The sequence below is a fragment of the Poeciliopsis prolifica genome, unplaced genomic scaffold (assembly GCF_027474105.1).
Source record: "Poeciliopsis prolifica strain line A6 unplaced genomic scaffold, Auburn_PproV2 SCAFFOLD158, whole genome shotgun sequence".
NCBI classification, from domain to species: Eukaryota; Metazoa; Chordata; class Actinopteri; order Cyprinodontiformes; family Poeciliidae; genus Poeciliopsis; species Poeciliopsis prolifica.
Window position 1 is genome coordinate 1 of NW_026562533.1, and position 16,303 is coordinate 16,303.

Below are 16,303 nucleotides of genomic sequence, written 5' to 3' on the forward strand. Positions count from 1 at the left end.
AAACTGAGCGCGCTCCTCAGACTGGGACAAAGAGGACACACTGAGCACGCTCAGACGATCAGATTGATCTCCGATCAATCAGATTGATTTTACCGTCAGCTGTTTTTCTTCTTCCCGTCCCTCAGGAACTTCTCTCTCTTCTTCTTTCCTCTCAGAGCCAAATCAACTCCTGGAGAGCCTTCGACACTGAAGGGACAGAAAAAGACCCGAGACACTGTGCATCATGCAGAGTACTACACATGATGGTACTGTTAATACTACAATTAATACTACACCTGATGGTACTTTAATACTACATTAATACTACACAGTACTACATGATGGTACTGTTAATACTACAATTAATACTACACAGTACTACACATGATGGTACTGTTAATACTACAATTAATACTACACAGTACTACACATGATGGTACTGTTAATACTACAATTAATACTACACAGTACTACACCTGATGGTACTGTTAACTACAATTAATACTACACAGTACTACACCTGATGGTACTGTTAATACTACAATTAATACTACACAGTACTACACCTGATGGTACTGTTAATACTACAATTTATACTACACAGTACTACACATGATGGTACTGTTAATACTACAATTAATACTACACAGTACTACACATGATGGTACTTTAATACTACAATTAATACTACACAGTACTACACATGATGGTACTTTTAATACTACAATTAATACTACACAGTACTACACATGATGGTACTGTTAATACTACAATTTATACTACACAGTACTACACCTGATGGTACTTTTAATACTACAATTAATACTACACAGTACTACACCTGATGGTACTTTTAATACTACAATTAATACTACACAGTACTACACATGATGGTACTGTTAATACTACAATTAATACTACACAGTACTACACATGATGGTACTGTTAATACTACAATTAATACTACACAGTACTACACATGATGGTACTGTTAATACTACAATTTATACTACACAGTACTACACATGATGGTACTTTTAATACTACAATTAATACTACACAGTACTACATGATGGTACTTTTAATACTACAATTATACTACACAGTACTACACATGATGGTACTTTAATACTACAATTAATACTACACAGTACTACACCTGATGGTACTTTTAATACTACAATTAATACTACTACTACCATGATGGTACTGTTATACTACAATTAATACTACCAGTACTACACATGATGGTACTGTTAATACTACAATTAATACTACACAGTACTACACATGATGGTACTGTTAATACTACAATTAATACTACACAGTACTACACATGATGGTACTTTTAATACTACAATTAATACTACACATGATGGTACGTTTAATACTACAATTAATACTACACATGATGGTACTGTTAATATTACAATAATACTACACATGATGGTACTGTTAATACTACAATAATACTACACATGATGGTACTGTTAATACTACAATTAATACTACACAGTACTACACATGATGGTACTGTTAATACTACAATTTATACTACACAGTACTACACATGATGGTACTGTTAATACTACAATTAATACTACACATGATGGTACTGTTAATACTACAATTAATACTACACATGATGGTACTGTTAATACTACAATTTATACTACACAGTACTACACATGATGGTACTGTTAATACTACAATTAATACTACACATGATGGTACTGTTAATACTACAATTTATACTACACAGTACTACACATGATGGTACTGTTAATACTACAATTAATACTACACATGATGGTACTGTTAATACTACAATTAATACTACACATGATGGTACTGTTAATACTACAATTTATACTACACAGTACTACACATGATGGTACTGTTAATACTACAATTAATACTACACATGATGGTACTGTTAATACTACAATTTATACTACACAGTATACACATGATGGTACTTTTAATACTACAATTAATACTACACAGTACTACACCTGATGGTACTTTTACTACTACAATTAATACTACACTTAATACTACAGAGTACTACATTCCTGCACTCACTGCGGCTCTGCTTGCGTTCCTGCTGTGTCTGAAACCAAACCCTCTGAGAGTCGCTGGAGGAGGCGGAGCCTTCTAGACGCTTCTGAGCCACACTCAGCTACACACACACATACACACACACACACACACACACACACACACACACACACAAATGACATCAGCACGTCACTGAGACGACAGGCTGATGTTAGTTTAAAGCTGCAACAGGTAACATTGCTCCTCTTCCTTTCTCTCTGCTACAGCTTGCAGCTAGCTCCCTACAACTAACAGCTAACTCCTTCAGCTAGCTACGGAAAAACGGTTTTCTGTTCCGATAAGTTATTTCTACACGATTAGCACACTGAGTAGCGCATACACGAAGGTGATTGTCAGTGCTGAGTCCTGGTGTTTAAGCGACATTTTTGGTGCATTTTTTCTGACGGTGAAATATGGAAATAACAGATTCTTTGCGAAAGTTTCATGTTGCAACTATGGTGATTCACCTGAGTGAAGTTGGCCCCCCCACCTTCTTCAAATCAGACAAAAATGGTGTCAAACGTTTGTGCTGCGTTTGTGCTGGTTTGTGCAGCAAAAATTTTCGTTTGTTCTGCTATCATTTGAAAGATATAACGAAATGTTTTTAGAGGTCATCAAAGATCAACCAGCCCCCCCACCTTCTTCAAATCAGACAAAATAGGTGTCAATCAACTCGGCTGCGTTTGTGCAGGTTTGTGCAGCAAAATTTTTTGTTTGTGCTACTTTGGCTTTGAAGATATTGATGAAAAGGTAAAGGTCAAAAGGTCAACCAGCCCCCCCACCTTCTTCAAATCAGACAAATAGGTGTCAATCAACTCGGCTGCGTTTGTGCAGGTTTGTGCAGCAAAATTTTTTGTTTGTGCTACTTTGGCTTGAAGATATTGATGAAAAGGTAAAGGTCAAAAGGTCAACCAGCCCCCCACCTACTTCAAATCAGACAAAATTGGTGTCAAACGTTTGTGCTGCGTTTGTGCTGGTTTGTGCAGCAAAATTTTTTGTTTGTGCTGCTATCATTTGAAAGATATAACGAAATGTTTTTAGAGGTCATCAAAGGTCAACCAGCCCCCCACCTTCTTCGTATCAGACAAAATAGGTGTCAATCAACTTGGCTGCGTTTGTGCAGGTTTGTGCAGCAAAAATTTCGTTTGTGCTGCTTTGGCTTTGAAGATATTAATAAAAGGTTAAAGGTCAAAAGGTCATCCAGCCCCCCCACCTACTTCGAATCAGACGAAATAGGTGTCAATCAACTCGGCTACGTTTGTGCTGGTTTGTGCAGCAAACATTTTTGTTTGTGCTGGTATCATTCTGAAGATATTAAGAAAATGTTCTCCAGGGGTCATCAGAGGTCAACCACTCCCCTGGCCCTACTCACATTTGGAAACATAAATAAATTTGGTGTCAACCAACTGTGCTATGTTTGTGCAGGTTTGTGCAGGAATTTTTTTTCATTTATACTGCTATTACAAATTATAGAACTATAAAATATTATGAGTTATATAAATAATAAGGTCATCAAAGGTCAACCAGCTCCCCTAACTTCTTCAAATCAGGTAAAATGGGCGTTAATAGACTTGACTACATTTGTTCAGCATTTTTGTCTGATTTGAAGAAGGTGGGGGGGCCAACTTCACTCAGGTTACAGATTCATGTTAATAATTAATGGCTGTGCAGCGCCACACTCGGCCTGTAGGTGTCACTGTGCGTTTGTTGAGGCCTACGGTGGGCGGGGTCAGCACCTCCAGATAAACATGGAGGCTGTTTGAAGGCCTGTCACAGTAACTCGTTTTGCTGGATGATAAATAATTGCGATAAACGATAATATTGCTGTTTTGACTCTATTTCCCAGTAATGACAAATATAATAGAATGACAATGATAATAGTAGAAAAGAAAAATGATAAATGACGCAACGGAAACAATTCAGTTTATCTTAATTTCAGGTTCTGATCCGGCCCGTCCAGCCCTACCTTTGCCTCAGAAGCAGCCATCTCTCTCTCCTCTCTCTCCAGCTTCATCACCGCTTCAACATCTTTCTCAGTTTGCTGATCAGATCTCTGAACTTCAGGACCACCTCTGGAGGGAAATAAACCGGGTTTCAGTCTGGTTCTGACCCGGCTCGGCCGGGGAACCGGACCACCCCCGGTGCTCACCTGTGGCAGGACGCGGGCCTTCACGCTGTTCTTGGCCGACTTCACCACCTCCTTCAGCATCTTCCTCTCCGACTCTCCGACCAGAGACACGGAGCGGCCGGAGCGGCCGGCGCGCGCCGTGCGGCCGACCCGGTGGACGTAGTGCTTGGTGGTGGACGGCATGGTGAAGTTGATCACCTGGACAGCAGGCGGGAGCAGGTTCAGGATGCCGACCCGGTTCTGTTCCGGTCCGGTCACACAACGAGCTGAAGCAGAACTCTCACCGTTTTCACGCCGTCGATGTCCAAACCTCGGGCCGCGACGTCGGTCGCCACCAAGATGTCGATTTGATCGTCTTTGAACCTCCTGCAGAACCGAGACGGACCAGAACATTCTGGATTTTTTTGGTTGACCAGCGTTTTGCAGCTTCCGTTTATTTGGACTTTTAGTTTCAAGTCGACGACAGAGAATTAGGGCATTAATATTAGGAGAATGAAGTAATTAGTTTAGAAGAACTCATGAAAGCAGAAAGTCGAGCATCTGGTGAACTTATGTTAATCCATCAAATTATTTTCAGCAGGTTTTTCTCGAGATTTATCAGCTTCAAAAAAAACAACGTGTCAGATTTTAATGACTCGAAGCTTTTCTTATTAAAACAGATTTTATTATTTTAAAATGTTCTGGTAAAATTGTGTTTTCATGCTGCTAATAACTACATTCTCGTGATTAAATGAAACTGCTAAAGTTCTCATTTCTTGATAGTTGATTAAAATCAGAAATCGTATCTGGAACGAACCGACCTGAAGACGTCGTTTCTAAGCCGAATGGTGCAGCCGTAATCTGGACTCGTCAGAACCCAGCAGAACCCACCTGAGGTTCTCCAGCCTCTGGTTCTGGCTCAGTTCTCCATGCAGCTCCCCGACCTTCAGGCCCAGCAGGCCCAGCAGGATGTGCAGCCGGTGGGCCTGCTTCCGGGTCTGGGTGAACACCATCACGTGGTCCTGGAAGGTCCGGGTCACCAGCGCTGGGAGCAGAACGTCCGGAGAGTCAGGGTCCGGCCCGGAGGACAACAGAACCTCGGCGGAACCCGGCTCGGCCCGTCCTACCTGCCACCACAGCCTCCCGGTCCCCTTCCCGGTGCGGTCGGATCCGAACGAACTCTTGCCGGAGGAACGGCGCCACGTCCGTGTTGCTGTTCACAAAGATCCTGATTGGCTGCTTCAGCGACACCGCCGCCAGGTCCTTTACCTGCAGGCAGAGAACCGGGTCACATGACCGGCGGTACCGGGTCGGTGGTACCGGGTCATGTGACCTGCGGTACCGGGTCGGTGGTACCGGGTCATGTGACCCATTGACATTCACGGCGTCTTGCTGGTTGGTCTTCTAATGAAACTGTAAACTAAATGAATGTTGGGATCTTTTCTGCCTGATTTTCCCACAGCAAAGGGAAAATCAGGCAGAAAAGCCGCAAACTTTTCAGTCGATCCTTTTTCTGTCGGCTGCGTTACGCGCAGACTTTGTTTCCATAGCAACTGCCAATAACACCACAGGATTCAATATTGAAAAACATCCACACAGAAAAAAGAACATTCAGTGTGTTATAGTTTTATGTTTTCAGGCTTGAGGTTTACTGTATGATTATTAACAATCGATTAGCCACTGCTGCTATCAGCTAATCTACCACAGCACCAGATTCACAATCGTTAGCTTTTTAATTAGCTGCTAATCCATCTAGTGATCTGCCAACTGGCTAGTGTTCATCAGCTTGGAAGTTAATGTGAAAGGTTTCTTTAAACTGAACTGAAACACCAAATTCCACAGCATTGTCAAAGTCAAGCTAGCCTGACTAGCTCACTTCCTTCTCCCTCACTATTTTGTTTCATTAAAACTTTTCCTGATTTGTCGTCTAGTTGTTGTAGTTGTCAACAAGCTGCAAAGCGCCCGACGACTGGACATCACGTGTCTGCCGTGTGTCACATGTTGCTATGGTAACACCCGCTGCCCTGTGGCGTACCTCTTCACTCATGGTGGCTGAGAACAGCATGGTCTGCCGGTTGTAGGAGCACAGCCTGATGATCTCCTTCATCTGCTCCTCAAAGTACTCGTCCAGCATCCTGTCAGAAGCACACGGAACCGGGCCGTTAGCGGCCAGGCTAGTGGCTAGGCTAGCAGCCAGGCTAGGGGCAAGGCTAGTGGCTAGGCTAGCGGCCAGGCTAGTGGCTACGCTAACGGCTAGGCTAGCGGCTAGTGGCCAGGCTAACGGCTAGGCTAGCGGCCAGGCAAGCGACTAGGCTAGTGGCTAGGCTAGCGGCCAGGCTAGCGGCTAGGCTAGCAGCCAGGCTAGGGGCAAGGCTAGTGGATAGGCTAGCGGCCAGGCTAGTGGCTACGCTAACGGCTAGGCTAGCGGCTAGTGGCCAGGCTAACGGCTAGGCTAGCGGCTAGGCAAGCGGCTAGGCTAGTGGCTAGGCTAGCGGCTAGGCTAGCAGCCAGGCTAGCGGCCGGTCTGGTGGCCAGGCTAGCGGCCAGGCTAGTGGCTAGGCTAGGGGCCAGGCTAGTGGCCAGGCTAGCGTCTAGGCTAGGGGCCAGGCTAGTGCCCAGGCTAGTGGCTAGGCTAGGGGCCAGGCTAGCGGCTATGCTAGCGGCCAGGCTAGTGGCTAGGCTAGCGGCTAGGCTAACGGCTTGGCTAGCGGCCAGGCTAGCGGCTAGGCTAGCGGCTAGGCAGGCAGCCAGGCTATCGGCCAGGCTAGCGCCTAGGCTAGCAGCCAGGCTAGCGGCTAGGCTAGCGGCCAGGCTAGCGGCTAAGCTAGCGGCCAGGCTAACGGCTAGACTAGCGGCCAGGCTAGTGGCCAGGCTAACGGCTAGGCTAGGGGCCAGGCTAGCGGCCGGTCTGTTGGCCAGGCTAGCGGCTAGGCTAACGGCTAGGCTAGCGGCTAGGCTAGCGGCTAGGCAGGCAGCCAGGCTATCGGCCACGCTAGCGGCTAGGCTAACGGCTAGGCTAGCGCCTAGGCTAACGGCTAGGCTAGCGCCTAGGCTAGCAGCCAGGCTAGCGGCCAGGCTAGCGGCTAAGCTAGCGGCCAGGCTAACGGCTAGACTAGCGGCCAGGCTAGTGGCCAGGCTAACGGCTAGGCTAGGGGCCAGGCTAGCGGCCAGGCTAGCAGCCAGGCTAGTGGCCAGGCTAGTGGCCAGGCTAGCGGCTAGGCTAGGGGCCAGGCTAGCGGCAAGGCTAGCGGCCAGGCTAGTGGCTAGGCTAGCGGCTAGGCTAGCGGCCAGGCTAGTGGCCAGGCTAACGGCTAGGCTAGGGGCAAGGCTAGCGGCTAGGCTAGCGGCCGGTCTGGTGGCCAGGCTAGCGGCCAGGCTAGGGGCCAGGCTAGCGGCTAGGCTAGCAGCCAGGTTAGCTGCTAGGCTAGCGGCTAGGCTAGCGGCCAGGCTAACGGCCAGGGTGGTGGCCAGGCTTGCTGCCAGGCTAGTGGCTAGGCTAGGGGCCAGGCTAGCGGCTAGGCTAGCGGCTAGGCAAGCAGCCAGGCTAGCGGCCAGGCTAGCGGCTAGGCTAGCGGCCAGGCTAGTGGCCAGGCTAACGGCTAAGCTAACGGCTAGGCTAGGGGCCAGGCTAACGGCTAGGCTAGCGGTCAGGCTAGCGGCTAGGCTGGCGGCCAGGCTAACGGCTAGGCTAGCGGCCAGGCTAACGGCTAGGCTAGCGGCTAGACTAGTGGCTAGGCTAGCGGCTAGGCTAGGGGCCAGGCTAGCGGCAAGGCTAGCGGCCAGGCTAGTGGCTAGGCTAGCGGCTAGGCTAGCGGCCAGGCTAGTGGCTAGGCTAGCGGCTAGGCTAGTGGCTAGGCTAACGGCTAGACTAGCGGATAGACTAGCGGCCAGGCTAGTGGCCAGGCTAACGGCTAGGCTAGGGGTCAGGCTAGTGGCTAGGCTAGCAGCCAGGCTAGTGGCTAGGCTAGCGGCCAGGCTAGCGGCCAGGCTAGTGGCTAGGCTAGCGGCTAGGCTAACGGCTAGACTAGCGGCTAGGCTAGCGGCCAGGCTAGCGGCTAGGCTAGCAGCCAGGCTAGGGGCCAGGCTAGCGGCTAGGCTAGCGGCCAGGCTAGTGGCTAGGCTAAAGGCTAGGCTAGCGGCCAGGCTAGTGGCTAGGCTAACGGCTAGACTAGCGGATAGACTAGCGGCCAGGCTAGTGGCCAGGCTAACGGCTAGGCTAGGGGCAAGGCTAGCGGCTAGGCTAGTGGCTAGCGGCCAGGCTAGCGGCCGGTCTGGTGGCCAGGCTAGCGGCCAGGCTAGGGGCCAGGCTAGCGGCTAGGCTAGCAGCCAGGCTAGCGGCTAGGCTAGCGGCCAGGCTAGCGGCCAGGCTAACGGCCAGGGTGGTGGCCAGGCTTGCTGCCAGGCTAGTGGCTAGGCTAGGGGCCAGGCTAGCGGCTAGGCTAGCAGCCAGGCTAGCGGCCAGGCTAGCGGCTAGGCTAGCGGCCAGGCTAGTGGCCAGGCTAACGGGTAAGCTAACGGCTAGGCTAGGGGCCAGGCTAGTGGCCAGGCTAACGGCTAGGCTAGCGGTCAGGCTAGCGGCTAGGCTGGCGGCCAGGCTAAAGGCTAGGCTAGCGGCCAGGCTAACGGCTAGGCTAGCGGCTAGGCTAGCGGCCAGGCTAACGGCTAGGCTAGGGCAGGCTAGCGGGTAGGCCAGCGGCCAGGCTAGCAGCCAGGCTAGTGGCTAGGCTAGCAGACAGGCTAGCGGCTAGGCTAGCGGCTAGGCTAGCGGCCAGGCTAGTGGCTAGGCTAGCGGCTAGGCTAGCGGCCAGGCTAGTGGCTAGGCTAACGGCTAGGCTAGCGGTCAGGCTAGCGGCCAGGCTGGCGGCCAGGCTAACGGCTAGGCTAGCGGCTAGGCTAGCGGCCAGGCTAACGGCTAGGCTAGGGGTCAGGCTAGCGGGTAGGCCAGCGGCCAGGCTAGCAGCCAGGCTAGTGGCTAGGCTAGCAGACAGGCTAGCGGCTAGGCTAGCGGCCAGGCTAACGGCTAGGTTAGCGGCCAGGCTAGTGGCTAGGCTAGCGGCTAGGCTAGGGGCCAGGCTAGCGGCAAGGCTAGCGGCCAGGCTAGTGGCTAGGCTAGCGGCTAGGCTAGCGGCCAGGCTAGTGGCTAGGCTAGCGGCTAGGCTAACGGCTAGGTTAGCGGCCAGGCTAGTGGCTAGGCTAGCGGCTAGGCTAGGGGCCAGGCTAGCGGCAAGGCTAGCAGCCAGGCTAGGGGCCAGGCTAGCGGCTAGGCTAGCGGCCAGGCTAGTGGCTAGGCTAGCGGCTAGGCTAGCGGCCAGGCTAGTGGCTAGGCTAACGGCTAGGCTAGCGGTCAGGCTAGCGGCCAGGCTGGCGGCCAGGCTAACGGCTAGGCTAGCGGCTAGGCTAGCGGCCAGGCTAACGGCTAGGCTAGGGGTCAGGCTAGCGGGTAGGCCAGCGGCCAGGCTAGCAGCCAGGCTAGTGGCTAGGCTAGCAGACAGGCTAGCGGCTAGGCTAGCGGCCAGGCTAACGGCTAGGTTAGCGGCCAGGCTAGTGGCTAGGCTAGCGGCTAGGCTAGGGGCCAGGCTAGCGGCAAGGCTAGCGGCCAGGCTAGTGGCTAGGCTAGCGGCTAGGCTAGCGGCCAGGCTAGTGGCTAGGCTAGCGGCTAGGCTAGTGGCTAGGCTAACGGCTAGACTAGCGGATAGACTAGCGGCCAGGCTAGTGGCCAGGCTAACGGCTAGGCTAGGGGTCAGGCTAGTGGCTAGGCTAGCAGCCAGGCTAGTGGCTAGGCTAGCAGCCAGGCTAGTGGCTAGGCTAGCGGCTAGGCTAACGGCTAGGCTAGCGGCCAGGCTAGCGGCTAGGCTAGCAGCCAGGCTAGGGGCCAGGCTAGCGGCTAGGCTAGCGGCCAGGCTAGTGGCTAGGCTAGCGGCTAGGCTAGCGGCCAGGCTAGTGGCTAGGCTAACGGCTAGACTAGCGGATAGACTAGCGGCCAGGCTAGTGGCCAGGCTAACGGCTAGGCTAGGGGCAAGGCTAGCGGCTAGGCTAGTGGCTAGCGGCCAGGCTAGCGGCCGGTCTGGTGGCCAGGCTAGCGGCCAGGCTAGGGGCCAGGCTAGCGGCTAGGCTAGCAGCCAGGCTAGCGGCTAGGCTAGCGGCCAGGCTAGCGGCTAGGCTAGCGGCCAGGCTAGTGGCCAGGCTAACGGCTAGGCTAACGGCTAGGCTAGTGGCCAGGCTAACGGCTAGGCTAGAGGTCAGGCTAGCGGCTAGGCTGGCGGCCAGGCTAACGGCTAGGCTAGCGGCCAGGCTAACGGCTAGGCTAGCGGCTAGGCTAGCGGCCAGGCTAACGGCTAGGCTAGGGGTCAGGCTAGCGGGTAGGCTAGTGGCTAGGCTAGCGGCCAGGCTAGCAGCCAGGCTAGTGGCTAGGCTAGCGGCCAGGCTAGCGGCTAGGCTAACGGCTAGGTTAGCGGCCAGGCTAGTGGCTAGGCTAGGGGCCAGGTTAGCGGCTAGGCTAGTGGCCAGGCTAGTGGCTAGGCTAGGGGCCAGGCTAGCGGCCAGGCTAGCAGCCGGGCTGGTGGCCAGGCTAGCGGCCAGGCTAGTGGCTAGGCTAGTGGCCAGGCTAGCGGCCAGGCTAGTGGCTAGGCTAGCGGCTAGGCTAACGGCTAGACTAGCGGCTAGGCTAGCGGCCAGGCTAGTGGCCAGGCTAACGGCTAGGCTAGGGGCAAGGCTAGCGGCTAGGCTAGTGGCTAGGCTAGCGGCCGATCTGGTGGCCAGGCTAGCGGCCAGGCTAGTGGCCAGGCTAGCGGCTAGGCTAGCGGCTAGGCTAGCAGCCAGGCTAGCGGCTAGGCTAGCGGCCAGGCTAGCGGCTAGGATAGCAGCCAGGCTAGTGGCTAGGCTAGTGGCCAGGCTAGCGGCTAGGCTAGTGGCCAGGCTAGCGGCCAGGCTAGTAGCTAGGCTAGCGGCTAGGCTAACGGCTAGACTAGCGGCTAGGCTAGCGGCCAGGCTAACGGCTAGGCTAGTGGCCAGGCTAGCGGCTAGGCTAGTGGCCAGGCTAGCGGCCAGGCTAGTAGCTAGGCTAGCGGCTAGGCTAACGGCTAGACTAGCGGCTAGGCTAGCGGCCAGGCTAACGGCTAGGCTAGTGGCCAGGCTAGCGGCCAGTCTAGCGGCTAGGCTAGCGGCCAGACTAACGGCTAGACTAGCGGCTAGGCTAGCGGCCAGGCTAGTGGCCAGGCTAACGGCTAGGCTAGGGGCCAGGCTAGGGGCCAGGCTAGCGGCTAGGCTAGCAGCTAGGCTAGCGGCTAGGCTAGCGGCCAGGCTAACGGCTAGGCTAGCGGCCAGGCTAGTGGCCTGGCTAGTGGCCAGGCTAACGGCTAGGCTAGCGGCCAGGCTAGCGGCTAGGCTAGCGGCCAGGCTAACGGCTAGGCTAGGGGCCAGGCTAGTGGCCTGGCTAGTGGCCAGGCTAGCGGCTAGGCTAGCAGCCAGGCTAGTGGCTAGGCTAGTGGTTAGGCTAGCGGCTAGGCTAGCGGCTAGGCTAGTAGCCAGGCTAGCGGCCAGGCTAGTGGCCAGGCTAGCGGCTAGGCTAGTAGCCAGGCTAGCGGCCAGGCTAGTGGCCAGGCTAGCGGCTAGGCTAGTAGCCAGGCTAGCGGCCAGGCTAGTGGCCAGGCTAGCGGCTAGGCTAGTAGCCAGGCTAGCGGCCAGGCTAGTGGCCAGGCTAGCGGCTAGGCTAGTAGCCAGGCTAGCGGCTAGGCTAGTAGCCAGGCTAGCGGCCAGGCTAGTGGCCAGGCTAACGGCTAGGCTAGCGGTCAGGCTAGCGGCTAGGCTAGTAGCCAGGCTAGCGGCCAGGCTAGTGGCCAGGCTAGCGGCTAGGCTAGTAGCCAGGCTAGCGGCCAGGCTAGTGGCCAGGCTAACGGCTAGGCTAGCGGCCAGGCTAGTGGCCAGGCTAACGGCCAGGCTAGCGGCTAGGCTAGTAGCCAGGCTAGTGGCCAGGCTAGCGGCTAGGCTAGTAGCCAGGCTAGCGGCCAGGCTAGTGGCCAGGCTAGTGGCTAGGCTAGTAGCCAGGCTAGCGGCCAGGCTAGTGGCCAGGCTAACGGCTAGGCTAGCGGCCAGGCTAGTGGCCAGGCTAACGGCCAGGTTAGCGGCTAGGCTAGTATCCAGGCTAGCGGCCAGGCTAGTGGCCAGGCTAGCGGCTAGGCTAGTGGCCCGGTTCCGTCGGCCCGTGGCGGCGCCCCCACCTGTCGGCCTCGTCCAGGATCAGGATCTCGATATGGCTCAGCTCGAAGCTCGGCGTGTTGTGAAGGTGGTCGATCAGTCGGCCTGGTGTGGCGATCAGAACATCTGGACCCGCCCTCAGAGCCGCCTCCTGTGACTTCAGGTCCAAACCGCCTGCAGACGGCAACAGCGGCGGTCAGCCGGGACCAGAACCGGGCCTGAGCAACCTGAACCGGGTCGTTTCCATACCAACAGCCAGGCAGGTGGTGATGGAGGTGAACTGGGCCAGCTGGCGGGCCACCGAGTGGACCTGGATCCCCAGCTCTCTGGTCGGAACCAGAACCAGGACCCGGGTTACCTGGGACGTCCTGGGTTTGTAAACCAAGCGCTCCAACACCGGCAGCATGAAGGCGGCCGTCTTCCCTGAGGACAGAACCGGAAGAGAGTTTCACTGGTTCTGGTTCGGCTCCAGAGACCAGAACCATAGGCCGGGTCAAGGTTCAGTCAGAAAACCATCCATCCACCATCCAACATCCATCAGTGTTTCATGTGTCCTGCTGGGGTGAACAGAACCAGAGAACAGAACCGGTCCCAGTACCGGTTCCGGTGGCAGCGCAGGCACACAGGTCTCTGCCCAGCAGCCCAACGGGAACGCAGGCCTTCTGGATCGGCGTCGGCTCCCTGAAGCCCAGAGCCGTGACGGCCTGCAGGAAGAGAACCACAGGGCAGGTGAGACCAGAACCAAAGCCGGATCCAGAACCAGATCCGGGTTCGTCGGGTCTCACCTTGAGGATGGGTCGGGACAGGTTCATCTCTTCGAACGTCAGCTGCTCGTTGTACTGAGACGCGTCCTCCGAAACGTCTCTGGAGCCTGAGCGCAGAGACAGACGTTACCATGGTAACACCTTCATCAGGACCGGCCTCTGCTCCTCTTCCTCACCTCCTCTGCGTCCTTCCTCTTCCTCCCTCGCCGGCCTTTCTCCCTCAGAGTGTCTGACAGGAAACAGGAAGCAGGTTTGAAAAATCAAAGACCAACCAGAAGAAAATCTGATGAGTTCAGACCCAGTCAGAACCAGAACCTTCCAGAACCTTCCAGACGTACCTGATTTGGTCAGAACCTCTTCATCACTTGAGCCAAACTCCTCCTCTTCATCACCATCCTCTTCTTCGCCTGGCTCCTCCTCTTCCTCGTCCTCTTCCTCGTCCTTCACCTCTGAGGGACATTCAGTCGATTTCTCCTAAAGACAAAAGATGCAACTCACACAGGAAGTCGATAAACAGGAAGTAAATGAAAGCAGGAAGTAAATGAAAGCAGGAAGTAAATGAAAGCAGGAAGTAAATGAAAGCAGGAAGTAAATGAAAACAGGAAGTAAATGAAAGCAGGAAGTAAATGAAAACAGGAAGTAAATGAAAGCAGGAAGTAAATGAAAACAGGAAGTAAATGAAAACAGGAAGTAAATGAAAACAGGAAGTAAATGAAAGCAGGAAGTAAATGAAAACAGGAAGTAAATGAAAGCAGGAAGTAAATGAAAACAGGAAGTAAATGAAAGCAGGAAGTAAATGAAAACAGGAAGTAAATGAAAACAGGAAATGACTCACCTCAGCTTTCCTCTTCTTCCTGACCTTCTCTATTTTCTGGTCCAAGGTCGTCACGGTTCTCTGTGAACACAGAACCGGGTCAGAACATTGTGTAAAGCAGCGGGTTCTGTTTGGTTCTGCTGGGTTCTGTTTGGTTCTGCTTGGTTCTGCTGGGTTCTACCTTCTTCTTGAGCTGTTTCAGGACGTCGCTCATGACCCAGTCGTCATCCAGGCTCGGTCCATCTCTCTCTCCAAACTCGAAGTCACAGTTGAAGTCTGTTGACCTTTGACCTCCAAACTTCTTCTTCCGGTTCAAGACGATGGGCTCCTCCTGCAGAACATACAGATCTGGACCTGTCGGTTCTGATCCACTGTTTCTGTTCATCATCAGAACCTTTGGATCCAGACTCTGGGATTAAATGTGTTTTTAATCCAACTGAACTCATCAGAACCGGGATTACGGAGCGTTTCCATGGCAACTGCTGCCTCTCTGCTGCTCCTCCTGAACACATCGGAACCTCGAGGTCCAATTTTAACTGCACCAGAACCGAACCCTTCACACCTTGGATCAGGTTCGCGGTTCTGTTGGACTTTGTTCCAGAACATTCAGCTGGCCGGATCCATTTCGTCAAAACCGGACAGATCCGAACCTCAGAGAGTCCAGTTGACCCAGCTGCGGTGCAACAATCAGTTTCATGTTTGGATCTGGACGGGCTTACCTCCGGTTCCGATTCAGTTGCCGGTTCGTCTGGACTCAGGTCCTCGTCCCGGATGGTTCCGATCAGACCCAGCTGCTCCAACATGGTCCTGAGCGTCTCTACCCGGTTCCGAAAGGTTCTACCCGGTTCCGAAAGGTTCTACCCGGTTCCGAAAGGTTCTACCCGGTTCCGAGAGGTTCTACCCGGTTCCGAGAGGTTCTACCTGGTTCCGAGGGGTTCTACCTGGTTCCGAGAGGCTCTACCCGGTTCCGAGAGATTGTACCCGGTTCCGAGAGGCTCTACCCGGTTCCGAGAGGTTCTGCTGCTCTCAACACGCTTACACGTGTTTACGGAAGCCGGAAGTTGAAGCGTGTTTCCGGTTGGTGTCGCGATGCTTTGGCGCCCCCTGCCGCCGCGGGGCGGAGATGGTAGAACAAGAACCGGTCGGAACCGGGCCGGTTCGAGCTGCTTGGGCCCAGTAAAGAGTCAAAGTCATTTTCGTTTTGGGCCAAATCAAAACATCAGTAAATGTTTCAAATTAAATGATGTTACTTTTCAGTCCGTCCAGGATTTTGTGTGTTTTTATTTTTTGCAATAAAAAAATCTGTTTGAATTATTTATTGCTGACAGTAAATGTGACTCTTTATTACTCGCTGTTTAGATCATGGATTATAATCTGACATCAATTAAGACTGAGGCAGCTGTTTAGTATAAGTAAAAGTTTTTGACAAATTTTGAGAAAAATCTACATAAACTCCAAATTGTTGGCACAAAGACGTGCAGCATTTTTTCATTTTGTCTGAATTTATACAGTAATCCAGACTGATTGATATAATTTGGCAATAAACAGATAAAAAATGCACTGATTTGATTGAAACCATAATATTTAAGTACACTTAGTGTTGAGTCTAGAATCGAGAGGGCCACATGAAAAGCTATGGAGGGCCGGATTTGGCCCACGGGCCTTCAGTTTGACACATGCGCTTTAGATGGTCCACAAAAATAACAAGATTAATTACATTTACAAGCCAACAGGCAACAGTTACAATTTCACATGCTGAGGTGAGTTAAACGGACTAAAACGTTTCAACAATTCTTTATATGTCAATAAAAAACAGATTCCTGTCTGTAAACTGTAAAAATAATTTATCATAATAATTTATTTATTCTGACTACCAATCTATCCATTTTTCCCTAAAGAAATCTGACAGTAAAAAGCTAAACAGACGAACATAAAGCTGCAGTTTGTTACTTTTATAAAAACTTTTTTTACACAGTCGTTAAAAATGTCTCCATGTTGACAGTATAATATGAATCATGTATCTGTGAAAAGATTAGTCTCCTTCCTCAGTTACTGTTACCATCTGAAAAAATGTCAAAAGCAACCAATCAGCGCCAGGAGGCGGGACCTAGTGCTGTCAATCAGCTCATGTATGCGCTGATTGATGAAGGTGTTTGTCCACCTTCATCTTATCATCATCTGTTATATTGCAACAGAAAAACAAACAAACTCATTTATGGTTATTTTGTTCATACAGAAATAATTTGTTTAACCAGAATCATAAAACATAAACTGCAGAATTTCACAGTTTAAATGTGATGCAGCGCCCAGTCAGTAGCAATAATCTCATTTCAATTTCATATTTTT

General features: G+C 52.2%; 1 protein-coding gene across 1 annotated transcript; it reads right to left on the reverse strand.

The window, feature by feature from the left end:
* Positions 1–95: 95 nt before the first annotated feature.
* Positions 96–15,117, reverse strand: LOC129356154 (probable ATP-dependent RNA helicase DDX27). Its single transcript, XM_055025759.1, is given in 19 exon segments — positions 96–166; positions 169–186; positions 2,065–2,161; positions 4,046–4,116; positions 4,119–4,149; positions 4,229–4,405; positions 4,492–4,573; positions 5,078–5,231; positions 5,314–5,455; positions 6,222–6,321; positions 12,403–12,553; positions 12,629–12,802; positions 12,978–13,083; positions 13,165–13,256; positions 13,331–13,372; positions 13,482–13,617; positions 13,979–14,038; positions 14,139–14,288; positions 14,677–15,117. Coding segments are annotated over 19 exon segments (1,938 nt in total). The 5' UTR covers positions 14,761–15,117.
* Positions 15,118–16,303: the final 1,186 nt, after the last annotated feature.